At 47.6% G+C, this 26655-nt stretch overlaps 9 protein-coding genes across 9 annotated transcripts; 4 read left to right on the forward strand and 5 right to left on the reverse strand.

Moving 5' to 3' along the window:
* Positions 1 to 302: 302 nt before the first annotated feature.
* On the forward strand, positions 303 to 1040 carry HD556DRAFT_1250421 (uncharacterized protein; the record flags this gene model as incomplete). The annotated part of the gene is made up of 2 exons (XM_041298925.1): positions 303 to 349; positions 404 to 1040. 2 exons carry the CDS (start codon positions 303 to 305, stop codon positions 1038 to 1040), a joined length of 684 nt encoding a protein of 227 aa, XP_041152617.1.
* A 679-nt stretch (positions 1041 to 1719) lies between these two features.
* HD556DRAFT_1435276 (uncharacterized protein) lies at positions 1720 to 6428 on the reverse strand (the record flags this gene model as incomplete). Its single annotated transcript, XM_041305400.1, has 12 exons — positions 1720 to 1989; positions 2641 to 2888; positions 2941 to 3596; positions 3683 to 3821; positions 3872 to 4063; positions 4125 to 4522; positions 4573 to 4728; positions 5477 to 5605; positions 5659 to 5852; positions 5901 to 6097; positions 6119 to 6173; positions 6327 to 6428. 12 exons carry the CDS (start codon positions 6426 to 6428, stop codon positions 1720 to 1722), a joined length of 2736 nt encoding a protein of 911 aa, XP_041152618.1.
* A 977-nt stretch (positions 6429 to 7405) lies between these two features.
* HD556DRAFT_1451031 (uncharacterized protein) lies at positions 7406 to 8166 on the reverse strand (the record flags this gene model as incomplete). The annotated part of the gene is made up of 3 exons (XM_041307867.1): positions 7406 to 7838; positions 7889 to 8032; positions 8084 to 8166. The coding sequence occupies 3 exons, from the start codon at positions 8164 to 8166 to the stop codon at positions 7406 to 7408; spliced, it is 660 nt and encodes a 219-aa protein (XP_041152619.1).
* A 1053-nt stretch (positions 8167 to 9219) lies between these two features.
* Positions 9220 to 11139, forward strand: HD556DRAFT_1314521 (uncharacterized protein; the record flags this gene model as incomplete). The annotated part of the gene is made up of 5 exons (XM_041300940.1): positions 9220 to 9456; positions 9517 to 9908; positions 9960 to 10088; positions 10148 to 10254; positions 10280 to 11139. 5 exons carry the CDS (start codon positions 9220 to 9222, stop codon positions 11137 to 11139), a joined length of 1725 nt encoding a protein of 574 aa, XP_041152620.1.
* A 2289-nt stretch (positions 11140 to 13428) lies between these two features.
* Positions 13429 to 14398, forward strand: HD556DRAFT_1459750 (uncharacterized protein; the record flags this gene model as incomplete). The annotated part of the gene is given in 3 exon segments (XM_041308212.1): positions 13429 to 13479; positions 13536 to 13904; positions 13920 to 14398. Coding segments are annotated over 3 exon segments (855 nt in total), but the record flags the coding sequence as incomplete, so codon positions are not given.
* A 392-nt stretch (positions 14399 to 14790) lies between these two features.
* On the reverse strand, positions 14791 to 15078 carry HD556DRAFT_1250388 (uncharacterized protein; the record flags this gene model as incomplete). Its single annotated transcript, XM_041298921.1, has 1 exon — positions 14791 to 15078. One exon carries the CDS (start codon positions 15076 to 15078, stop codon positions 14791 to 14793), a length of 288 nt encoding a protein of 95 aa, XP_041152622.1.
* A 285-nt stretch (positions 15079 to 15363) lies between these two features.
* HD556DRAFT_1250381 (ribonuclease H-like domain-containing protein) lies at positions 15364 to 16223 on the reverse strand (the record flags this gene model as incomplete). The annotated part of the gene is made up of 3 exons (XM_041298920.1): positions 15364 to 15398; positions 15461 to 15674; positions 15732 to 16223. Coding segments are annotated over 3 exons (741 nt in total), but the record flags the coding sequence as incomplete, so codon positions are not given.
* A 1701-nt stretch (positions 16224 to 17924) lies between these two features.
* On the forward strand, positions 17925 to 18790 carry HD556DRAFT_1250378 (uncharacterized protein; the record flags this gene model as incomplete). Its single annotated transcript, XM_041298918.1, has 2 exons — positions 17925 to 18227; positions 18278 to 18790. The coding sequence occupies 2 exons, from the start codon at positions 17925 to 17927 to the stop codon at positions 18788 to 18790; spliced, it is 816 nt and encodes a 271-aa protein (XP_041152624.1).
* Positions 18791 to 20668: 1878 nt separating this feature from the next.
* HD556DRAFT_1459761 (uncharacterized protein) lies at positions 20669 to 26583 on the reverse strand (the record flags this gene model as incomplete). Its single annotated transcript, XM_041308213.1, has 9 exons — positions 20669 to 20767; positions 20821 to 21138; positions 21189 to 21362; positions 21430 to 21904; positions 21959 to 23045; positions 23100 to 23568; positions 23626 to 24123; positions 26032 to 26129; positions 26199 to 26583. 9 exons carry the CDS (start codon positions 26581 to 26583, stop codon positions 20669 to 20671), a joined length of 3603 nt encoding a protein of 1200 aa, XP_041152625.1.
* Between the last annotated feature and the right edge of the window lie 72 nt (positions 26584 to 26655).

A 26655-nucleotide genomic window follows, 5' to 3' on the forward strand; every position in this document is an offset into this window, starting at 1 on the left:
AGTATACAATGTCAAGGGTTATAATTCCCTGACTCATCATGATGGCCAGCATGGCAAGTACTACTTTATTCACCTGTTGTTCTTGAATACGTTTTACACAATCGACAGGCCTTATTCGGTGGAAGATTGTAATCCATGGATTCATTGACGGCTACTCACGATACATCACTGGACTTCGTGCACACAACAATAATCGTGCGCAAACTGTCTTGGAACTTTTTCAAGAGATTGTTCAGACCCACGGCCTTCCTAGTCGTGTTCGTGGAGACCATGGAGTTGAAAATGTAGAAGTTGCTAGATTTATGGAGGCTTCACGAGGGCCTGGACGAGGATCATATATATGGGGGCGGTATGCTTGCTCTTTTTAGAACACTTGTCTGAGCGCTCCTAATGCACCCCTTAGAAGTGTCCATAATATACGTATTGAGCGTCTATGGGTGGATTTGACCAACGGAATCGGCTCCAAGTGGAAACTTTTTTTTCAAGATCTGGAAGTCAGCAGTGGGCTCAATGTCGACAATGTGCACCACATATGGCTGCTTCATCATTTATTCCTTGATGTCCTGGGACGCGAGATTCATGGCTGGGCTGAGGCATGGAACCATCATAGGATGAGTACCTATGACCATGGCATGTCAAGCCCCCACGAAATGTGTTTCCTCAGTATGCTGCAGCATGGTGCGCATGGATTTGAGGTGGCACCTACATTTCATCCTCCAGAGGACACCCTTCAAAGTGACGAAGCTGTTGCTGAGTATGGGATCAATTGGGATGGTGTAGACAACCATGGTATTCGCTCACATCATGACATGGTCAACCAACCAGACCCTCTTGGCAACAACCCCTTTGTGGCCTATGTTCCAGAGACCCTCAATCTTATTGAAGTGGACGAGCCCGACTGTCCATTGTCTCCTGAACAACTTGCTCACCTACATGCTCACTTGGCACAGTTTATCGATGACAGGACCATTCACAGCAGGAGGCATTTTTGGGAGCAAGCTTTGGCGATGTGTATTCACTTAATGTCTTCGACAGAGTAACTACATTTGTCTAACACAACATGATTTTGAAGGCCTCGATGGCTTCATCGTAACGTTGCGACGAAGGATTTGGTTCAGTAGCTTATGTATGCATTGCCAAAGTCAACATGGGCCACGAAATTATAGATGCCATCATCCAAACCCCTTCTGTCATATGCATGGCCGATCCCGCGAATGACATATCCACAAGATGGTTCAAGGAAAAGCTCTTCGATTGTTCGCCCATGGACAACACAACTTTGACCGGCTTGCGATTGGCATAGGCGGTGTGATCGTCAGTGTCAGTGTCAATATCTGTATTCAGCATCTTTTCAGCAGTACGCCGGTCCCCAATTATGCATGTGTTGCGGACTGTCGAGTTCATAGCGAGGATCATGAGGGGCGCATAAGGGCGATGAAAAGGAACACTGTTAGAATATCAATTATTATGACAATTATAACATAAAATATACCTACTAAGTTATATGGACAGCATGACAGTTGAAGTGGTGAGGTTTGACGCGGCGTGTGGCAGTTGTGATGCAGCATGAATGAAGTTTGACGCAGCATAAATGAGGTTTGACGTGGCACAGGTTGTTTGACACGGCACTGATAGTAGACCTTGACGCGGCATAGAGTGTGAATGTTGATATTAGTACAGAGAATGCGAAGATGTTTGGGAGAACTTGTCTTGAATAAGTTACGCGTCAGGAAGGCCATTACCGTTCTGCAAACCGACACCCAGGGTCTGGCGGAGTAGCATTTCAACACGGTCCTGCTTGTCGTTGATGCGCCTCATCTCGTGCTCCCAGCGCGTGACGCGGTGGTCGTATATTGAGCGAAGGGCACAGAGACTGCCGAGAGCAGTCTCGAGCGCACGCTTGAGGTCGCCTTCCCGTGATTCCGAACTGCAGTCGGAACCAACACCAGAAGAAGTCGAGTTGAGGAGCCTCTCAACAAGCGTCGTGCCCTTGGCGTGGGATGCTCATCTGCGAGCAGTAATGCCTCGGAAAGAGTTTCGGATGTTAAGCATGCTTGGAGACTGGGGCCCTATTTCACGATGAATAGAGCGTGATGTCAAGGCATGTAGTTTGTAGAATGCGAAGGTGCAGCAAGCAGGACCATCGTCATATCATGTGAGTAGGTTGAAAAGAGGAAAGGAGAGCATACTTCTGACACACGAGGCCGAAGTTTAGAGTCATTTCCGCCACTTCATTATGTAGGGTGGATATATCATACTGGCTCATAAGCCCAAAAATCCGATACATCCAGTGGCCAGCTTAACCATTCAGTGATATATCAATATTGGCTAATTGTAATGGTGCGCATCATTCTGTTTTCAGCGCCATCCACCGGAACAGGATTATGTGAGCCCGTCAAACACTTACTAATGTCTTCCAAGCCACTACAAATCTGAACAAGGATCTTCCTTGCTGTGGCTATGACCGGAAAATGTCCGCCGATCTTGATCTGAGCAGAGCGGGGCATATATTCATTGTGGGGAAACTTCTAACTAGGTACATCAATCTACGTCATCGAAATCACATGGAGGAGCATCGAGAGTTGGACCTTCATCAGGAGTTGTGCCGTCTCCCATGCCTGCTTCAACAATATCCCCAACATTCTTCCACTTCTCTGCGAACTTCGCATGCAGACCACGGCGAATCGCCGCTTGCCGTTTTGCGTATGCAAGCAAACCCTCAGCATCTTCAGGCCTGTCTACGGCGCGCAAGGGTCCCTGCGTCTCCCACCATACCGCGTGCCAGGCTAAATATGCTAGTACACGGCGCATTTCTTCCAATAACAACTGGATTTCCTCCGCCCACCTGTGGTGACGTGCACAAGCTTTGCACCATTCAATTCGAAGTGCTGAAATATTCAAGTAAGATTTTGGACGAGGAGGTAGCGCTACAACACGTACATTCTTGCAGGCTCTCGTTATCACTAGTGGTGATTCCACGATTCCGCCAAATCCACGACATTATGGCTGTTCCTTGAGATTGTCCTCCAAAATCACCCATTGGTCGAAGGTGGGCCTTTTTCAACAGTTGCAAGTTGATATCCCATCCAGGACGGCTGAGTTGGTGAGAGAGAGCCGTTAAAGCCCAATAAGCACGAGTGTACTTGGCGTGACTGAGGATCAGGTGATTTTCGACTGTTTGGATTGTTTGGCGTGCTCGAGTGGTGGCACCTTGACCACGGATGTGTTGTCCTTTGAACTGAATGAGCTGGTGTCGAAGGCGAATGTTGGAGCGGCACTCATCTAGTGCGTCGTTTGCCTGGGCATGACGGAGAGACCACTCGATATCTAACAGCTTGGGATCACATGTAGAATGTTCGCAAACTTCGGACGGTAGTAGGAGTGGAAAATCTTCTGCATTCTCAGAGGTAGGATTAGACTTTGGGCAGCCGCTGTCATCATCCCGTGAGGGCGTGACGAAGCCAGTTAAGCGCAGATAGGGAGTGGTGGGCATATAGAGCGCCTGTACGTCAATCCACATATCTATACGGCGTTGAAGGGCATTCCTACGTGTTAAGATCTTGGTGCGTTGATTATCTGTCGAATGTTGGCCAAGGCTTGCGATGTCTGCGCGAAGACGACGTCTGAACATCATGATGATCATTAGCGGAAAGATTGAGTGAGTTGGACGAAGGATACTTACTGCACATGCTCAAGGTCAATACCTGTACTGATCAAAATGCTCGGTGTGACTTCCACATGAAGGGACACTGAAAGGCCATCCTCTATGTCCTTGGTGTCTTGCCGTGCAAGTTCGAGGCGAACCGCTGCCTGTGTCATCTCTGTCTATCATGTAAATAAAAATGAATGATTGAACACCAATCACGCATACCATTGCATTGACTTTCGAAAGGGTTCTGCTGAGTGTGATCGTTCTCCCAGGTGGTAATCTCTTTTTCCCATATAGCGAGTGATGTTCGGCCTAACTCAGATGAGGCCACCGACTCCTGAAGTTCCTTTAATGCCGTGCGATGCTCCCGCTCCGCCTCAACAGCCTCAGTAATTCTGTGAAAAAGAATTCGGCCTGGAGGCATTGTTATGATCCGTCAGATACAGCATAGCAGTACAATATGTAAAACACATACCAAACGCAGTAACTTTCTTCCAATTCCAGTCTCCGAAATGGTCGTCCAGCGTGTCTCGGCGTGACCCGGGTCCCATTTCTTTGGTGCTACTAGCAACACGGTTGATGTTAGCCCATCCACGTTCAGGTGCTTCGCCATCCGTGCGACCAACATGAGGTGTCCAGTTGAATGAAAATGCCGTCTGGCAGGCAGGAATATGAGCTGCAAGATGAAACTTAGGGACAAAGAAACGGATGATCTTGTTGACGTGGCTAAAATGAAGGTGTTCGGGTAGAGAGGATACATGAGTCCATAGCTTCTTGTGCCATTGACACGCGACATCATAAGAGAAGTTGACGGCGGAGAGCGTCGAGAAATGAGTGAGCGAAGAAAAGATGAGATAATCCATATTGAGGTATCTATTGATAGCGTGAGTGTATGATCAAAGTGAACATGCGGAACATAGCACTTTTCTTTTTTCTGGAGATCACCAACGCCATTCGGAAGCTTGAACTCGTGTCGAGCGCAGTCTACCGCCCCGACTCCAGTTGCTGCTAGACCTTTCGAAGACTTGGTATCTGCCAAGTTGACGGCATCATGACTTACACACACACTGCGCTGATGCCTATGAGATGGTAACTCAGCAGACAATGAAAAGAAAACATACCTCTTGGGTGTTACGGACTAGGATAGTTCGAGCTCTCCCTAGGCGGATTGCCTAATCTGATAGCGGGCTCGCTACTGGAGAGACGGGGATCTTCTCTTGAATGAGAGGTTCGGGGGTTCCACTTAAGGTAGCGTCGGCTTTCCTTAAGGTGCGGCTTAGACTGAAGGACTGGGACTGTCTTTCAGAGGAAGTTCTGGATAAAACCTAGTAGAATCAAGTAGGGAATATACATGATTCTGTCTGCTCTATATACTGTCGTCCGTGTGCACAGACCAATACTACGTTCGGTAGGTAGGTATGAGTGTGTCTATACAAGGGCATCTTATCTGATGCCATGCGGGCGATTATCTATACATGAGGCTTACCATGCCTCTCTTATCTGTCCTCAAGGCGAAGCATGCCTTGGAGTCTAACTGCGCATGCTGCGGTATGCGGCTTCTCTTCTGACCATGAGGCAGAGCTTCCTCATGATCCGGGTCGAGGACCATCTAGGTCCGTCCAGATGTAGCCTAGGCTGGTCTAGGTCATCTAACGGCATCCAGGCCGTTCTAGGTGTCTCTACGAGTCTCCGTTGAGTCGGTAGGTCTTCCAATGACGGTGTATAGGCGGGATAGGGGCTAAGGTCATGATGACCTCCGTAGGAGGGGTTCTCGGTTACATGTTATTGTAACATTGGGTGACTGCAGAATTTTCTTTGAGATATGACTTATACCCGCATTCTTCCACGAAGTATGCCCACCCACGAGTAAGGCCAGGGTCTTTTGCATCAGTGGAGACCAGACGGCGTTTGAGTCTGAAATTTGCGTCAATTGCCAGGAAAAACGAATAAAGCCATCTATATAGGAATTAGCGATGTCGCTCGACTGGTGTACTGGTAGAGACACATACCTCATCGCAACAGGCTCATTATCCCAATTGTCGGGGAGATTCTTCCCAGGATGAGGGCATGCAGGGCAAAGCACCGCCAACTGGCCTTGTTGGGTTGCTTCGACACCGCCGGGATCGTTCCCTCGGCCAGCGCGTATTAGCATCTTGATATTACGCCACATAACAACCATCTTTAAAAATGTTGAATAGCGATCCTGACAAAAGCATTAGTACACAGATCTTCGAACATAAATTGAACACACCCTAATGGGTTGGATCCCAGTATTGTCTGTGACGCGTGCGAGCGTGTGATAAAATTCATACGCGGACACTTTAGATTCAAAAGAGAGGAGGTGGAAAAATTTGAGAACGGAAAAGGTGGCAGCTGTCCTGGGATCTGTGCTTGTGGCTGGAAACCAACGTGCACGAAGCAGTTGTTTATAATGTGATGCCGCTGTCTCTCATCCGCAAAAATCTAAACCAACTTCATGAATCCTGTGGGCATCAATGACCACAAAATCATCGTTACGGGCAGACTTTGGATTTCAACAGCGCTGACCGGGATCGTGACCAAGTTGGATACGTAGGCCAAGAGATTTGAGGGTTACACTTGAAAAAAAATCAAAGCGCCATTCCTATTCAACAGTGAGCTTGTGTGCGAAGTGTGCAAGAAAACAACAATAACATACCTTAATGCGATGAAACGGAGTCTCCGCATGCCGACGTACAATACACTCTTGGCAGGAAAGGTTCACTGACAAACAGTCATTACACCTGAATGAAGCAGCCATTCCGCAGTCACAGAGACAATCTGCAGCCTTCCCCCTACCCTCCAAGCGGATGAATTCATCCACAAATGTTTGGCGTTCCAACAGCCAGGAGAGGATGGTGTTATCCTGCTCGATATCTTGTGAGAAATTCAGTGAATATAATGCGAAAAAAATACTTACTCTAGCTGTGTCCTTGCATTTTTCTTGAAGATTGTCGGGTGACGGTAGAGACTCCGAATATATGGTCTCATTCCAGGGATCTATATGGTCGTGATCATGTTCTGCTGGGTGTGTTTGCGATGGAGTGGCAGCTTGTATGTAAGAAGTTCGAAAGTCAAAATGGCCTGCATCACTGAGTGAAAAGACTCGGTGACGGTGCACCTGTGATGCAGACTCAAAGCGACCCAAGCTACCAAGGCTGGTAGCAGGAAGTACGTGATTGGTAAGTTTGGGCTTCTTACTTGGCCGCCCTCTGCCACTAGCCATTGCGATGAGACAATTGTGTATTAGACAACTTGAAGACTTGCGATATATAACACAGTCGCCCAAGAGAAGAGGGACATACATAAGCTATTCAGAAAAGCAATACCTTGGTGTCAAAAGGACGAGAACAGACAAGAAACTATGGCAGTACCTAAGCAACTTGAAGATTCTCATTGCGGATCCTCCACAACATCACGCGCCCGCCCGTTGAGAACTGTAGAGCCAGCTGCACACTCAAAGGTATTTGCTTTGACGATCCCGGAGTCTGTGGCACACTCTGGGTGCTGAGCTCTCGAGATATAATGGTGGAAATACTGGTGTGTTGTGTGGTATGTAGAAAACGGTAGAGAATAACATGGCGGCAGGTACGTGGTGACAGCCTAAGATCGGAGGATCCTGCCGATTCATTGCTACCGGTTCCATTCATCATTCACATGATTGGCGGGTTGCACACTTCAAGATGTCCATGACCAAAACATTATATTTCCACCTCGTAATGAGCCATAAGTATGGTGCTACATATTGTCCAGCCTGTCTGATTGATACTTCAGTTTTTGATGTACATGCGCGATTGCAAGTTCAGTTGTACCCCGCCTGACATGCCACAACACATCCTCCAAGTACCCAATTACATGATGAATCGCTCGGCATACTTCATCTGCAGCCCTCCACTCGTCACATACTCCACACATGTCGAAAATTGTGTCTTGACCACGATAGGCGTTCTCATAGATTTTTCTGACCGTGCAGATCGCATCATCGATGATGGAAATATCACCAGGTTCCTCGCGGTCAACAGTCTCAATGTCGAAGCATTCGCGAGGTACTGTTGCAACATATCTCCCAAGAATATGTTCGACGTACGCATAAGGACCAGGTAGTATGGCGAGACCGACTAGCTCATCTTTGGCGTCTTTAACGAGTTCCAAACAACCTGACAGTGTCGTGCTATTATTTGCATTCAGCTGCCACATGTCTCAAAAGGTAGAAAAACTTACGGTGCAGGAGATAAACTTTCGCGAGCTGAGGAAGTCGGAGGAGTGTCCGTCCCCGACATTTCACTTTTTGGGGGGATAGAGTATTTTTTGTGCTTTGTCGGAGTATAAGAAAGGCGCCGTTTGGTGTTGATGGTGTCTTTGTGTCTGTCCCGATGCTTAGTTGATCGTTGGGGTAGGATAATAGGAGAAACTCACCTATGATAATACTTTTTGCGTTTTTGTCGTGCAGCCTGCAGCCTTGCCTCTGGAGTTGTGTGTGTAGCTGGACGACCTGCCATAGGTAATGTGAGCAAACTTTTCAACCTGTGTGAATTGGGGGAGAAGTTGTAAGGCCAATAAAAGCAATACAACCTCCTTTAGTTTGATTACGGTCCAACGGCGATTCAACGCGAATAGATCCCTACAATGCAGCAATTAAATCAGCCATCTATTCAAACCCTTATACCAAGGAATATTTGCAGTTTGACTCATCGGAACTTCAGACTGAGGAGTTCCAAGATGTCAGGTAGGTGACGAGGTGTGCTGTCAGCAGCGCTACAATATTGCGTGCATGATGGTAACGTGCATGATGGTAATTGATTTCGGTCCAGCGTAGCGAATACTTCAGGACTGCAACTGTAAATGTTAATCACAGTTCAATAGAAACATTATATACCTTCGAAACAGTCAGAGAGATATTTTGCTGCAAAGAATGATCAGTCGGTAGGGAGATCCAAGATGTCAGGTAGGTGATGAGGTGTGCTTTCCGAGTCAGCAGCACTACAATATTGTGTGCGTGATGGTAATCGATTTTGGTCCAACGAAGCCAATACTTCGGGACTGACTGCAAGTGTAAATGTTAATCACCGTTCAATGGAAACATCATATACTTCAAACGGTATGCTCTCAACTCGGTACGACATCAGAAAACATCCTGTTGAGAACTCGGTGCAACGTCAGAAAGGATCCTGTCCATATCTAGATGATGAGCTCAAGGGATTAGTAAATGTCCTATAAATGTCTAATGATGCGTTGCACATATCATAAAGTTAAAATTGACATGTCACCAGACAACGTCCCGTTCTTATTGCAAATTAGGCTCCCACAACAAAAACACACGTCATGAAACATATCTCTAAGGCATGCAGACCGGTCCATTATTCAAAGGACACTCTAGAAGGTCTGTGCGTGGGACTGGTATTGTGAAAAAGGGCTACTGTTTGACTCAACTGAACAGGCACACCACCCCAAACCATTAAAACTCGCCTAAAATGTACGTGAACAATTGTTGACCCGTGGGCCGCGAGAGTAAAAGGTTTACTGACATGAAAATATAAGCACCAGATATTAAAATGGCTCCCCGCAAATGGACTAGCCCCGAGCAAGAAGAATGGTTGAAGCCATGGTACGACAGTTATAAGGAAAGACTCTCGCAAAAAAACAAAAATCACCAAAAAAATTTCGCTGACCTCTATGAGCAATGGTTTGAGTCATGGGAAGAGCCTAGGCCAGAAGGACTTCCTACCACCGGTCCACTGAATGAAAACGACTGTAAAGTGATGGACAAGGCTAAAGATGCACGTAAAGATGTGAGTAACTGGATTCCATTGCCGTTACGATGACATTGGCCTTACGAGTTTTATACCTAGAAGCTCTACAATCGCTTCCGAAATTGCTTTGGCAGCACCAAGGCCGGTCGCCAAGCTAAATCAGATGCTACTGACGTGTTCAACGCTGTTCTGAAGAGCGTCGTGCAGTCTGGTTCCAAACCCACTCGCAATCTCCAAGAAACCGAAGCTTATTCGAAGCTATACTACACATCTCGTATCAAGTCAGCTGTCAAGGAAGCGCTTGAAAATGTGACGGAGCCACTCACAAATGGGCAACGGATAGCACTGGTGAAGAAGGAGACGGCTGCACTTTATGAGATGGAGTCTGGAGCTGTGAAAGATGAGGTGAGAAAGTATATGGATGATAAGAAGACAGAAAAGGATAAGAACAAGGACGAGGAAATGAGTTGGAGTAAAGAGGATCATGAAAGGTAATTACTCTCATGTGTGATGTGGCGTCAGCTGACCGCTATCAATTGTAGGAACCTAACAAGATTGGCGGCGATAGTGAACAAATTCCTGAAGGGCTTGCAAGACGCAACAGGTCTTTCATTTACTGTTCTTGCCGGTGGACCCTCGCCTGAATTGAATGGGCTTATCGATGTATGGAGGTTAGTTACCAAAATTGAGATGAGTAACGAGAGAACGTTGTAATACTCACCAAATGCAGTTTCCACATCGGTCGGACAAAGCTTGGCAATGACTTCAGCACTGCCTACCCACTTTTTGATGATGGAGTGATGGTACCTTTCCGTGATCACCTCTACCGAGTCTATCGTGAGTGTAAACGGTATCTTTCAAGTTCAAGAACACTCACCTCCCGAACTAGCTGAAGCAGCTGTGCTGATGCAGTCCGTCAAAAATGGATCTCCGAATTTCGGAAGTATTGCAGACCATGACACATCCCACGTACCTTCATCGCTTCTCTCATCTTCTTTGCACCCTGCATGGCCGAGCCCAATGCCTTCCGCTGACGATGCACCTCCCCAGGTTGAAACCTCTCAAGCGTATTTCAGCAATGGTGTGTCTGACGAACCCAGCTTTTGGGAGTTTGACAAGACAATTGCACAAAGTGCCCCATCAATGTCAATGGGCATGTTTTCCAATCCCCCACCGAATGTCCCTTCAGATTGGGAAGCACCTGCTTTTCCCTCATGGACATCGCAAGCGCGGGTCAGTTTGTCTCCTGATTCTATCGGACTCACCCTGCCCGACAATTTTCTTAGTTCTGCAGGAATGGAACACGACTACGCAGTGCTCCCCTCCATCAATACTTCACATGGGCAAGAACAGCTCCCCTCTATCGATACGCATGAGCAAATACTCCCCTCCATCAACGGTCCACATGGGCAAGAACTCCCCTCCATCAATGGTCCTGGGCCACATGGGCAGGTACTCCCCTCCATTGACGGTCCACCTGGGCAAGTAGAACTCCCCTCCATCGACACTTCACATGGACATGTTGCTCATGTGGAGAACGAATCATGCCTTCGTCGCACTGGTCGAGTGCACAGACCCTCCACTCGCAACATGGTGGCTAACGCCATTGGTGGTAACCATGACGAACATGCTCATTCTGCAAAGTGCGGCCGCGATGAAGGTAATAGTACCCGGAAAGCAAAGTATGTTGCCAGCAGCATGATCTCCAGTGTTCAAAACTAACGCTCGCACGTAGAAGGACCAGGGCTTGATTCTGCTATGGGTTGTGTTGAGATATTGTCATGCACGCGTCATTTTTATAGCTCTTATATTGTGTGCCGTTTTGGTTCTGTTTTCATGTCCATTAGCAACCACCTAATTATATAATAATGTCTTGATCTTCGCTCTCTTTGAGTTGGCCTCAAGCGGTCATACATCTCGTATCTATAACTCGCACTTCATGTTGGACTTAGTGTATAACTCAAGCGCTCGGACTTGGTAAGAATTCTTAGCCAGATCTATATTTAGCTGATACATCTCGCGTCTATAACTCGCGCTTCATGTTGGACTTAGTGTATAACTCAAGCGCTCAGACTTGGTAAGAATTCTTAGCCAGATCTATATTTAGCTGATACATCATGATGGATACTAGAACAGACTGCGACATAGAAGTAAGCAAAGACACTTAGATAAAGTAACCTCAGTTATGTACATGGGGTGTGGAGGGAATAGACTGAGCTATGAGTACCAAATTGATCTCGCATTGTAAAGCTGTAATCGTGTGAATTGAGCAGCGCAGATGAGGTGCGACCAGACTTGGAAGGAAGGGTGGAGAAACGAGCAGAAGAGATGAAGCAACCCGAAACTCAATAATCAGTACGTGGCATTGAGTGGAGTGCCTGGTTGAGGTGGGTGAGCAAGTGCTCTCCGAAGTGATCGGCAGTGGCGTAGCCGTGGTTTAGCGGTATGATGATGATGATGATGATAGTGGTGGTGGTGGTGGTGGTGGTGGTGGTGAGTGGTGTCGAGGCGATCAACAGTATTGATGGAGATTGTGGTAAGTCGGAGAGATTGTGGTGGTTTGTGAGGGTGTGGGGGCTGTAGTCATGACCACTGGGGGTCCAGATAAAGTTTGGCGTACATGAAGATTTGGGTTTTCGCTCTCCAAGCAGCTGATGGGGGGCGCACCGTGTGCTATTGAGAGAGAGAAAATACGTCACTAGTGACGATAAGTAGTAGGCGTTGCGGCAATGTAGCACTCTTCATTGTGCAGGTTCGGTTCGGTTCGGGAGTACAAGTACTGATCAGCTGAAATATTAGAACAAGAGACAAAGCGACCGGAAACCCAGTAATCAGTACCTGGCGTTGAGCGGAGTGACTGTCAGTCTGTAGCATAAATAACTGCGTTATGTTCAAAAAGAAGGAGAAAACAAACCAAGGAACGAAGAAGCACTGGGATCAATGACAAAGGCACACTTGTGTTCGAAAAGAAGGAGAAGACGAGCCAAGGAACGAAGAAGCACTGGGATCAATGACAAAAGCACACGCCGGAGGGAAGAAGGTGAGGCCCGGACGAGAACCGAATGTAGCTGGAGCACCATGATTTGTCATCTAAAAGAAGCCAGGTAGCGGTTCTAAGCAAGTGGATGGGGCGATGTATCATTGATACATCAACTGGACAATGGGTCAGTAAGCCACATGATGTATCGCATTTTTGGGCTTATAAGCCACATCTGATGTATTATTCTAGCACTATTGCCTGTTTCCGCAAGGTCCTTGATCATTATAGCACAATTGTCCTAGAGACACATGCGTGAAGGTATGAATAGGAACAAGGAAAGGGACAAAAACAAAAATGCAGTTAAATTGCTTCGCCAGTTCAGGGTTCAGAGCAACTCTGTACGTCCTGGCCGGGTCTGCATTTACACTGGGATCAGCTCAGGGTTCGAAGCAACTTCGGACTGCCCTGGCCAGCCCAGGTAAAAAGAGATGTCAAAAAAATCAGTGGAGTTATTGACCCTGCCAAAGCGGACAACTTTCAGAGTCGTGCCCTGGCCCTGCTGTTGGTCTTGGATATGGACACTTTCAAGCAAAAGGTTGCATCCCTTTTACGAGACTATCCCAAGACAAAGCCATGGCTAGAGTGGTGGCTTCGTGACAGCCATGCCCAGATGCTGTTTCCTCCGTTTCAGAAGATGAAAACGGGTCTATTCCAGGCAATGCCAAACTCTACTAATGCAGAAGAAGCGATGCATGCAAAGCTATATGCCACAGTTGGCAAGCGCTACAACTTGATGGAGGGGCTGCTTTGCTTGCAGGTTTTTATGGAAAGTTTTCAACTACGTGCAGCTGGCCGAAGTGGTATGTTGTATATTGTCAGTATCCTGTGCGGCTGATTCAGTCCTATGACACATTGACACTGTTAGCCTCCCTACTAGTGCATGCAACCGAGTACGTTGGCGGGTGGTCTGGTGGCGCGGTTGCAGATTCCCATTAACTTTGGGATCACCTCCTGGTGATGTTGAGCAAGGAGATCTCGTGGATGAACTTTGGCAGGACCAAGCTAAGAGGCGTGAGATTCGCGTGAGTGACAGTGACTGGTTATACTCGCAGTCCTCTTGACACGAAGTATTGTGTAGCTCGGAGAATGGATCCACTCTTGGGATACCCCTCGCGAAGAAGACTTGATTCAAAACTTCATGTCAGCGGAAGTATCAAAAGAACTGGACGACATTCTACTACCACATATTGCTTCGCTTCAGAAGCTCCTTGACAGTCCAGACTTGAACCAATATGATGCGGAGGCATACCCTGTGATAGACTACATCTTGCGATCGAAGAAGAAGCCAGATGGTGTGGGTGCATACAGCATACCATTTTGTGGTGACATCTCATCTCACGAGTATGCCAAAATTGCACATTGGTTCTCGGAGAATGTTCCTGGTGCTTCCGGCCAAGTCGAAAAATGGCTTGGTGGCATGCCTTTGGTGCATGCTTTCACTCTCGTGGTTGCTCATTGAAAGGCCAGTGATTTCGAAAAACGCATTGAAGCTCGAAACGAAGAATGGAACGATAGCATGCTGTTGAAGATGGCTTGGGCTGATCTCATGATAAGCTATCCTACCAATAGCTTCGTGGCTGACGTCGACCTCGAGTGTCTGACTGCACTAGAAGCAAGGATGTTCGAGGATTCGGAAGAAGCAGGACCTGCAGGCAACCAGCAGTGGGGTTTGGATGCTGGCCAACATCACAGGCGATGGAATGTGTATCTCGGAATTCCTGATGAATGGGTTTCTGTAAGAGATTATAGCGAGAGTGAACTTCAAGTGAGGAAGACATTACCTGCTCCGTTCGATAGATATCTAACTTACCATGTGATTGACAGCGTGGCCCCTTATTCAGTGATAACTCTGATGCTACATCTTTGGAGTCCGCAGACGAGCTATCCGAAACTGTAGTTCCTTCTCTGCCGGCTGAAGAATGTCCGCCCGTTAAACATCGATGTGCTCCACAGGCTCGAAGGGTCCAGAGAGGAAGGAAAAGAAAATAGTCATTGACTTATGTATACCTAGTTGTACATGGCTCTGAGGCAAATAAAGTAACAAAGTAATGGTCGTGAACTCATCCAACTTGACCTGGAAGTGGAATATAGAATATAGGAATGGCGCGTCAGTGGCCGCGTCAAGGCTCATTAGTGCCGCGTCAAGTAGGGTATAGCACGGGTACACCCGCGGGTCGGAAGATCAACACCGTACCCGTACCCGTCAACACCGTACCCGTACGAGTACGGGTACAGTATTACCCGTGCTAACCCGCGGTATGACAGTCTACCCGCGGTGTTGCATTTACCCGCGGGTACACATACAAAAAATAGTGAAACTACGTAGAATAACCTCACTCAACACTCTCGTCCTCTCGTTTTCTTTTCTTCAGAGACTTCATAATCTTAGTAAGGTCCTCCGGCGCTACCAGATCACAGCGGAGCCACGAGCCAAGACAGAGGAATGCACGGGTTGATGATGGAGACAAGCGGTTTCGAGTAAAGTGCAGAAGGTGCCGGCCTTGTGAAAATACACATTCGACTGCAGTTGAGGTAGCTATGGTGTGTGACACGTAAGCTGTGATGCTAACGAGAGCAATGGTACACAACCTACCAGGAATACTAAGGTAATCAAGTGCCATCCGGTGCAAATTTGGATATGTCTTTCGATTATGGACCCACCATCGCAGTGGGACTTTGGTATTCTCCACTGGTTGCCGCAAATAGTCGTCAAGCTCATCTACTAGACATGCCGCTATGCCAAGAGATATGTCACCAAAGTCATCAGCACATTGTCGTACCTTGTCTTCTGCCAAGACATGTGCAGCTGGAGTCGAAGGTGAGACCTGGTCTTTGTAACGATCTATGTACTCTTCTCGGATGAGATTTTCAGCAGCCTCGATCCATTCATCTTCCCATTTTTGTAGTCGGAAATATTCAAGCTTCAGACCAGGGTGGAGAACTAGCGAGACATGGGTCAGCACGAACCACCTCATATCAAAACAATTGACAACTTATGCTCACCTGTTGCAATGCGATACGTGTTTGAGTCATCAGTCATTTTCCAGTATCTATCCATTTTCTTGCGAGCAAGTTTCATTGCGGCTCGGATGGCTGGTTGGAACTCCTCTTTCGTCTCGACATTGCTCATGTGGCTATCAAGTTTGTCCATCGCAGGTATGACTGCAAAGACACTGGCCGAGTTGCGCGAAAAAAAGAGTGTAGCCTGCTTGTAACGCTAGTGTTGAATTGAATAAGTCCTGAAAATAACTCGATCAGAGGCTAAGTGAGCTACCTCCAGTACAGTGACAAGTTCCTCGACGACAGTCCATTCATCATCTTCCAATCGATATTTGCGGAAATTGGGCAGTTTCTTGTCGCCAGTAATCTTCTTGATGGGCTTCCGGTACTTGACTGCAAAATGCAGCATGTCATGTGTGGAGTTCCACCGTGTGACGACATCTCGTGGGATTAGGTTTGCTTTGAGATCAGCCTTGTTGCAGCGAGAACGCCAGATAGGGAGTGCCTTGGTAGTTGAATGGATAATTGCAAATGACAATTCTTGGCACTTTTCAAATGATGCCCGAATATCACGAGAGATTGTAAAATATGATGGCAGTTCAATATTAGGGCGTCCAGAAAGCAGGAGGTCACGAAGTGCACGATCATTAATTATATTCACAGGTCGATTATTCTCTGTGATCCACTGCACGAGATTTGCCCTAAATCCAGTGTGGATAATGTCAGATGTTATTAAAGCCCAAAATGTCGACTTACCGAACTTCATTGCTCGTGTGCATTCGATAAGTATGATGGACAGGTTGTTGTCCTTTTCGAGCAAAAGCCGAGAAAACTGATCCACTCGTGGCCTGTACTACCTTTCCACCACTGAATGCACGATCGACTGCCTCTTTGCCCCAGCAGCCATTGGCGTGGTGCCTTAGATTCGTAGTCGAGGACTTATCCTTGGAGTCCTGGAAGCAGCGGACACCTCCAGCAGGGAGTTTGCACTTGCGTGCCCCGCAAGGGAAGAAATGAACTAGATGTCCATCGAGATACTGGACAGTCACAGCATCAAGCTTAAAAAACGAATAGACTGTTGAACGCCAAGTTTTTTTGAGTGCATCTGTGAGTGAAAATTAATCAAGATCCACGCAGACACGAGCAACAAGTTCACATACTTAGATCGGCCGCGTCATCCTGTTCAGCAACAGGAGGTCCATCATTTTCATCGATATCAATTACTTCCAGAGCAGGAGAGTGCAACTTGGAGGGGGTTGCTTCGACCTGTGGAACGATAAGCTTAACACGTTTTGCAACATTGTCTGCCGCTATGGACTGCGGACTCGATGATGATACGTCGGAGGTTTCTGAACGTGTTGGGGTAGACTCGGCAATCGAGGCTGTCTGATTAACCATAATGATGGAGTGAATGGCTCTCTACTACTCACAAATTCTATACCTAGATTATAAGGTGTGTATGTCAGGTACTGTGATATAAGATAAAATGGACTGAAACATTACAGGGCGCGAGCCGACGTCGACAGGTCGCTCGCCGTGCCCGTTTGGGATGCGCTTGCCTTCTCATCTCCCCTTGTGCCTGTTGTTCGGCCGTCTCATCCTTTCCACTCTCGGTTCTATTGGAGAAACCCGTAAACATACCCGTATACCGTGCTAACGGGTATGGTATGACCACGGGTACCACATCTCGACACCGTACCCGTACCTGCCATACCCGTGACCCCCATACCCGTGGTGTGGCCCATACCCGTGCTATACCCTAGCGTCAAGGCTCGTCAGTGCCGCGTCACATGCGCGTTACGCCGCGTCACGGCCGCGTCACGACCGCGGCAGGCGTGGCAGGACCGCGTCAAAATAGCTACACCCATTCCCACAGGTTCGGAAACTTCCACCTCAGCTGGCCAACCGCCCAGAGCAACTCGTGCCTCATTTGATTTCACTTCTGCGGGGGAGAGCCCTGCTATGGCTGGAGGTCTCCGTGCGTCCTCTGTGATCCCGCAGAAGTCTGTACTACACATTAATATTGACTTTGTCATTTGCTCTTTGTTCAACTTCATGTATTCCGCTGGCTCTCATCTCGTCTCCCTCTTGCTCTTCGATTTCAATTGACACCAGTCATTCTGAGGTCGCTATCATGATGCTTGACCTCTTTCTGACCTCCTCTCGTCCTCTCACCAGGCAGGTTCTTACTTTAGCTTGATTCCTTGCTGAAAGCACAGCCGACTAATGAATGTCTATCTCTTCTCGTATTGTCTCACACATCCCGTCGGTAGTTACCACAAAAATGTCATTTCGCATTACGAGAGCCCAAGAAATGTGAGTCGTGTTTTTAAAATCGTTCGGCTATGAAGACTCACCATAGTCCCGTTATTCCAGCTAGGCTCTCTATCCAAATACGACGCTGACTCGCTTTTAACTGGGACTACAGATTTTCATGCTCCCATTCGTCCCCTTCATGCATCCTTCTATGACTTCCTCATCAACAGCTCGCGGAGCCACGACTTCTTCATTGATACATCATCAGTACAGGCCGACCTCGCCTTTGCCTCGCTCGGGGTCATGGAGCATTGCACGTGCGATCACTATTACTCTTGATGATCCATCTGGGAAGTTGTTCCTCGAGTTTGTGGACATCAAGCTCAACAATGCACGAGCGCCGTTCAAAGCTCTTCGCGATGCTGAGGCTGTCCTGGGTCCAAAGTGCAGCTTCCGTGCTGGATTGCAGGCAGTTCATGAGAGCGAATCGCAGAAGTGGGACGCTATACGCGAGGTAAATTACTTTGTGCTGCTATGAAGGTGTCCTGACACGATTTTTTGCAGTTTGGAGAAAAACTAGTCATATTGTCGCAGGCTTCCAAGCCTATTATTGCTGCCTTGCCACCAATTCCCCCTTCAAGTCCTTATACAGGAACTCAGGAAACAGCCACTGCTCGCACTGCGCTTCAGAACGCACAGGATAATTATACTCCTGGGAGTACATACTTTGCCACACACCCCGGTGCAAATCTTTTGCAGGCTAACACCCAATCATTTGGGGAGAGTCACACTTCGGAACTGGACAGTCTCGCATCCAACCCTGAAGCAAACACTGGTCATCCAGGTGTGCCCATCACACCTCCACCTCAAGCCGCAGAAAAGTTCGGAGACACGTCGCACTCTCCTCCTCCTATTGACCCGAGGACACTCAATCTATCTCCTGCACCAATTCTGGAGGATCACTCACTTCCTCCCATCGTAATCCCGGTAGATGCACCTATGGTGGGCCGGTGGCTGAAACTGGTGTTTCCGTACTTGCGTGTCATGGCTGCTAACGTAGGTCCGTTGCATCTTTGATGCCCCTTACACTGATTGTTCGGCATTGTAGTTGACCTTACAAGTCTGAACCATTGCTGTCGTGACCGTGAGCATTGCTTACCCTGACCCAGTCCTTATGTTGAGCTTGTCGTCAGACTGCTGTCGCCCGTGGAGACTTGACTCAACAAATCACTGGTGTCTAGTCATCTCCCCAAGATATATTCATACCCAAACCTCAGCCAACTGTGCTGTGGGTTTGTCGTCACTCGCAGACGACGGCAGCGCTACTCATCGGGTACTCCAATCACCCGTTCTTCTATCGTGTCGTAGTTGACCTTACATCCGGTAAATAGGTCATGCTGATGAAGTGAAGTCAATTTGTACAGGCGACATACAGCAAAGTGTAACACATGACTACTGGGATCGGAATACATGCTGCAAATTCTAGTCATAGTGCGTGAATACTGGTGCAAATTGTAATGTGCGAATATTGGAGAAAGTGGATTAAACTGCAAGTGATGATGCATGTATACTTGAGGAAGAAACGTACTATACAGGTGATGGTACATCGATACAGGGCACATATTGGTGCCAGCACATCATTAGACAGTAATAGGCATTCTGGCATTGAAGCTATCATCACCGGCCTCCAAAAAAGCATAATGTAAGCAGCGATCTAAGACAGTCAGTTCTTGGGGATCATGGATTTTGCAGGTATTTGATTAACGGTGGGTTGATGAAAACGTCCAATGTGTAGAGGTATGTATGAGGTAGTGGCGGAATGACATCCTCATCGATCTGCAGTAAGTTAGATAGTGTGAACGGTCCATGGCATACACAAATAGTGATGTTCCGGCCCTGCTTAGGCTCAAAGCCCCGGCTTAGGCTCACAAAAATTCAGAGCCTAGGCCGTGAGCCCAAGCCAGCCCAAAGCCGGGGCTTGGGCCCAGCCAGGCCGCGGCTTGGGGGAGCCAACGGACAGAGCAGCTTTGCGAAGCCAACGGACAGATCAAGCATTAGTGGTAGTCTAATTACAATGTGTCTAAATGTCCATCTCAACATCTGACACGTCCTCAGCATCATCACCCAAAAGTAAAACGTCCCAACCTTCTTCTTCATCCACAGCATCACCAGTCTCTGCTCCCGCTTCCGCTTCTTCGTCATTGTTGTCCAGGTACTCCAACTCGACGAGAGACGATGGTTCGGGCTCCCGGAACAGAAGATCGTGTCCGTTCAGCAGCGCGCTTAGCAGCCTCTGCAGCGTGGAACTCGTTGATTGCCTTGGTTTGGGATGGCAACGCTGCCTTCTCGGCATGCTGAAGGAGGGCGGCTGTTGGCTTTGTTTTGCGCACAGGACGTGCAACACGGTGCTCGGCATCTGTGCTTGTCATGGGTGGGTAGTAAGTAGGGATGTTAGAGGAACACGTACCGACATGAATCAATTGAAAGATATTGGGTGCGCCGTCACACTTGCGAAGGTGAAGCAAAAAAGGCTTCAGATTTACGAAAAATATTGATCTGTGAAACTGAGATCTGGTTTTCCGACAGCGGAGTGAGTTATGTCGAGCTCGCGAAGCAGAGGACATGGCGCTGGCACTCACCGTGACTTTTCCGTAGCAACAGACAAGATATAAGGCATTGAAATTGCTGGATATGTTGGCCAATGCAGGCTTTTTGACTGCAACATGTGGACCATCCGAGTCGAAGCTGATAGAGTTGATGGAAGTCAAAGAAAGACAAAAATAGAGTCGGGAAACGTACCTCCGGCAAGGCTTCTATGGCAGTGCCACTAAACATGCCAAAGCCATGGCTCAGGCTTCTCGAAATCCAAGCCCAGGCCCAAGCCTTCCTCAGGCCGTGACGTAGGCCTGGGCTGGGCCCGGCCTATTTGGGCCCGGCTTGGGCCGGCCCAGGGCCTCAAGCCGGGCCGTGCACATCACTATACACAAAAAGATAACCTATATTATATTGACCATTAAACGTAACACTATCTGGAATGTGTTGTACGAGGTTGATCTAGCATTGTATCATTGAGTGCTGTATACACAGGCAGTGTATACATTACATACCTTGAATACTCGGAGTGTAGTGGGTGGCAGAAGGTGAATCCCACTCAATACTTTGACAAAGCGGCGAGCACGATAATTAGGATCAGTGGTGGCACCTTCCCGAACAGTGAAAGCAGAAAATAAAGGGTCATTAGAATGTCCACTGCCCCTAAGATAGCGATAGAATGCATCTTGGAAAGACTGGACCATCGGAGACATGTGTGCGCGGAAAACTGCATCACCATCTATTTCAAATCGTAATAGTGGGATTAGTGCATCCACCGTCACACGCCGGTTGAATATATCTTGAAATATCTTCTTTGATACTGGCGCCAATGACTGGAGTGCAAGTCGTTGTCAGAGGCTTCAAAATGAATGATATCCCTTACATGACACAGAGATCCCAATGATGTTGTCAGAAACATATCAAAACCATCTTTGAATGCATGGAATTCCTTAGAGTTGATTATCTTCGCTGCAGGATGTCCCAGTAGTGCGCTGCTGAAGAAATCACGTTTGATTTGCGGCCATTGATCTTTCGAGGCTTGGACAATCTCGCCGTACTAGAAGTATGTTTAATATTCAAGTTAGTGTCAAAAGTTAAAGAGCTGTTGTAGTGATGCAACTCACCGTGGAACCCATATGTGTTTGAAAGATACGCACTAGTCTAAGACAATCCTGCACATCACTTGGCATTTCTCCACCGTGCTCTATTGGAAAAAGTACAAGTGTCTGCATCAGAGATGGATGAAATTGACAAAGCCAGGGAAGGTTTATAATGACATCAACACCATTGATAATGCACTCCAGAAGAGCTGGTGAGATCGGATCAGGCCCATTGCCAACTTTGATCATATAGATCGCTGCAAGTCGTCCCAGAGCAAACACAATATCAAGCTTCTCGTCAGAAGGAAAACTTGAAATCTTCAGGGTGACATATCCATCATCAAGCGTCTCACAAGTATCACCATCACCATCTTCCCCTCCATCACCACTGTCTGCGGAAGTGCAGCTGGGCTTCCATGATATGCACTTAGTGAGGGCACTCTCAATAACTTGGCGCAATACGCCATCTCCGATGCTGTCGGTAGCATCTGGATGTCCACTGGTCACGATGGTCAGCCTAGGCAACATTCATAAAGGAAAAGATTATACTTACGCCTGCACCTGCCATATTTTGGAAAAGATGTTTAGGCGATCCTCGGGGGCATCTGGACTAACGACAAAGCTTATAGCGTTATTTGGTGCCTTGTATGGATGGGAGTTGTCCATGTGAAGGCGCTGGTGCCCAAGCCAGCCAACAAGTCCATTCGCAGCATGGATAATAGATTCCGCTTCAATGCGAAGGATGCTGGTTGAATGACCCACATCTACTGATGCATCAATGCTCCGACGCAGCTGATCTATTGAAACAAATGCTGCAGTATCGAAGGGTATGATTGGTGACCCGGTGTCATCATATGAACCTAGTGGAGTATGAGATCCACGTCTAGATCTGGTTGAACGACGAAGGATAGTGCCTGGGTTTGGATTGACTCGGATGGAGCTCCTGGATCGATCTTCGGATGAAGAAGATGTCGATGGAACCTGATCAGGTAGAGGCATAGTAGAATTACGCCCAGGCTGGGCAGGGAAAGGACGTAGTGGAGATAATGTGTGTCTATTTTGATGACGACGATATTGGATTACAGGACGCAGATCCATGACTATGTCTTCAACTAGCTGTACAGATGGAGCAGCACCATTGGACGTGGTGGAGTGTAATGGCTCGGATGATGCAGCTAGTTCCGGTGAATCTAGCACGAGATTATCTGGAGATGAGGAAACTGAGTGGCGTTGAATGTAAGGGGTCAGGCGTTCAGCTGTACGTCCACAAGATTGAGACTGGGTGTGAAACATATTGCCAGCTGATGTGCGTCCTGGCGAGGCTGAACGATCACGATTGTGGTATCGGGTAAGGTTTGAGGATGAAATATTGCTGCCAGTGGAAAAGTTGGAAGACGATGTAGTAGTGGCTGACACACTTGTGCTAGGTGTGGATGGAACGTAGGACACAGCTACAGGTGATTGAGGCACATCATCTTCAGGACAAGATGCCTTGCAAGTTACAGTTTGAAAATGGTCAGGTGTTCCAAGAGGGTCATTGATGCCTTGTACAAGATGGGCCATGATTCTATTGGCGAAGCAATAATGTTGGACGGGGGAGCCAGGGTTGACCGGACCTACAATTGGCCCTCCCTTGGGACCTAGAGTAATAGACACATGAATAACAATTGAACAACAGGTATTAATTGATGCACAGATGTATAATAACCCAACAGTCGGGTCTGCAGGATTTGTAACTCGTGAGCACCACTTCTGAAAAATGCTGAATTGCAGACTTTGGAAAGAAAATGAATGGTCGATGCGAATGTAGCGTTGGCCGAGGGAGGCATTGGCATTGCCTGGTAGAACAAAACGGAAAGGAAGTTCATGGAACTGGATGCGCATCTCGCGGTTCGTGTTATCACCATCGAGGTCAAGGGCTTCTGGCTGCCATGCTGGAAAGGCAAGTTTTGCGTCAACAGCCATATCTCTGACCGCATCAGCAATCTGATCAAGTAAATAGTCTTGAGGTCTTTGCACGATTAATGTGACTTGCCTATTCAAGCCATGTTTGGCAAGAAAGCGCAAGTCTGCAGCTAATGCTTCTCCAGCACGCATACGTGTAGTAACTACAGTGTCATCGTCAGACACTGATGGATCATCGACATCGTATAGATTCAGAAGCTATGTAAGTTAGCATGTCAGCTCAGCTTGATAACATTGACCAGTTGTACGACTTACATCTTTTGGCAAAATGATCAGCTGTATCTTCAATGTTCGTGCTGATTGCATGACAGGGTGAACTCGACCACGACCACGCCCACGCCCTCGTGCACCAAAGGTTCCCATTGTAATGCCTGTCATGGGTACACTGAACGCCATGTGCCCTCGTGAGATGGGTGATTGTGCAGCATGTGGTGCATATGAGGATACCAAAGACTGCGTACCACCTGCCAATGGTAGGACCGTGTCAGACCTGGATGCTGGCATGGAATAGAATGGAATAGAATGCCGTGGTAAGGAGTTGAAGAAATCAGAAGAGTGTGTAGCTTCAATAGGTGCATTGAGTAAACGTGAAGCTTGCGAGGGTGTGGTTGCAACATTGCCTGCAAGTAAGCTCAGTTGTAGTGGCATGGGAAGGTTCATGCTCGATGCACCAGCATTGGATGAAGGAGCAACAGATGGCGTATGTGCACTATAGCGCTGGCCACACATGCATGCTTGAAAATAGTCTTCAATCTAAAGAATTAAATGTATAAGTTAGATGTTGAAAAGCTGGCGCTGTGCTATATACCTGGATGTTACCCACACTTCGAAATTCAGAGCATGAACCTATCCCTCCTTGGGGTGGGAATGAAGGACTGTCATATCCCGCGTTCCGGACCCGGACCTATCACACTCATCATTTCCGGATTTCCGGATCCGGCCGACTTCTATGTATCGTCCGGATCCGACCCGCGTCTAACTTCCGCGCCTTATCCCTTTGGTATTTCCCTTATCAGTTAGTACACTTTATTTTCCGTTCCTTATTCATTTCCGTCTTCATTTTACTAAGTTCCGATAGACTAGTGATAGTCGTCCCATATGTTTTCTTCATAGCTTTACATAGCTTCGCACTGCACTTACTGTTCTCCGTTATGTCCTCAGTAGTATATAAACCCCTGTACAATCTCTGTAGTTTCCTCAGTTCGAATATCATATTAGACTCTGCTCATTCTCTCCTCCGTCTGACTTGAGTTTCTCTCTCGTCGACCTCCGCTCATCTTAGGATCGACTCCTATAGACTTGACACCTCCGCCTCTACCTCTGGTAGTCCTCCGCTGTTTCCCTTCTAGTTCGGACTTCGTCCGGATTAGTCTTATCTCTTGTTTCCGAACGTCCGCCAGAATTCCCGCGCATCGGACATCGGACTCCGGACATCGTCCGGTAACCTTCGGACATCGTTCAACAACCCTCGGAAGTTAGGGGCACGTACTCGGGTAAGGGGCGCAGCGCACGAGCTGAAGCCAAGCCCTTCGGATCCGACCCTTGAGCACGTTCTTAACAAGGACAATGTATAGGTTCTGCTGGGGGTGGACTTTGGTCATGAGATGTTGATGAATGACCGCAATAGCACTGATTATAGTTAGGCTTAACTTGGAATGTGATACCAAAAAGAACATACCATAGATGGATCTGCAGGCTGGGGGAAGAATGACGAACAGCCAGGGGAAAGACACTGATTACACTGGTAGCGGACTGACATGGTTTGACTGACAAACAAGAGGGGAGATTAAATACAATCTTGTGGTGAAAATTCTAAATCTATGCGCACCAGAAAGCAGCAATTAGTAGACTGGGATTAGGATCTTGATTATGGTTTCAGCTCTGACGAGAGACAGTGGATTAGATGTGTAACAGTGAAAATTACAGATGAACACGCACCAGAAGACAGAGAATCAGGAGAAATTGGCAAAAGATTATTGAGCGAAAGAAAGCTGGATGGTTAGAAACTTATTGACAAGTAACATAAAGCAGAATAAGTGTAAAGATACTGGATCAGTGCGCCAGGCTATGGAGGGAGCGACTGGACAATTCGGAGGTGGAGGAAAAAGAGATGAGAGATGCTGCTCACCTGCCCACCAGTTTCTAGTGCCAGTGAGCGATCGGAACTTCGGGTTGGTACCATATTGGCGTCACCTTCTTAGTTCTTTACAAAACTGACAAGTTCCTTAATACACCATGTGAATGTGATAATGCTTCAGGCGCCCATTTGTGTAGTACACTAGCAGAAGCTTAGTAGACTTGCATGAACAATACTATATTATCAAGCACCTGGCAGAGGCTAGGGTACGAGTCAGTACAAAATGGTACAAGATATGATGGATGTAGTATGCACCTCAGTAGAGTTGCAAGAACAGTACCAAGGTGATCGGGAGACATGCCGGAGGATGATTAACATGTGGTGGAACCAAGCAAAGAAGATGAGAAGCAAGCGAACCATATGGTACAAAGGTACATGAGATCATGGCAACACCTCTTGGAGGCAAACCAAATTCTAAAAACGAGTGTACTCATCAACCGTAACCCATTGTGAGGATCCTGGTCTTCATAGATACCATGATGAAACATCTGCCCATTTGGCTCACTAACTTTGCAAGGTCTCACAGGTATCTTGTGCACGAGTCGTCGAGGTGGAATAATGTGATATATATTACCATATCGTAACGGTGCTTGTGCACCAGTCCCCGATTCCTGATTCCGGCCTGCTCGTTCCAGAGTGTGGTTCAGATACACGAGTGCAGTAAATATTACATATGCAAGATGATGCGTACCGTAAGAATCACGAGGCGGTACATCATAAATGCAAAGTAGGACAAGGTAAGAACAAAGCATAAAAGGCGTGTATGGCACGACCGCCACAGATGCGGGAGAAACCTGAATTGGAGTGTTGGGGAGGTGACTAATGGATATGCGGTCATATGAGCTGCAGGGACCTGGACCTGAGAATGGCTGCCACGCGCCCATCATGGAACCACTTTCTGCATCATCATCGCTGTCCTCTCTGTAAGGCTGCAAAGCATGCTCGGGTTGCAATACTGATGGTGGGGGCCCACCAGAATGATGAGAGGAGCTGGAACCTTTGTCTTTCTGCGCAAAAGATGCGTTGGGTGGCACATAGGGAGATGAATCATGTGCAGCGAAAGAGTCTCGAGCCATGGGTGAATGTCGTACTTCCGTGGCTTTGTAGTGTCTTCGTTCGCGACCACCTCTCCATGGCCCACAACACCC

The sequence above is a fragment of the Suillus plorans genome (assembly GCF_016647745.1).
Source record: "Suillus plorans strain S12 chromosome Unknown HD556scaffold_118, whole genome shotgun sequence".
Classification (NCBI taxonomy): domain Eukaryota; kingdom Fungi; phylum Basidiomycota; class Agaricomycetes; order Boletales; family Suillaceae; genus Suillus; species Suillus plorans.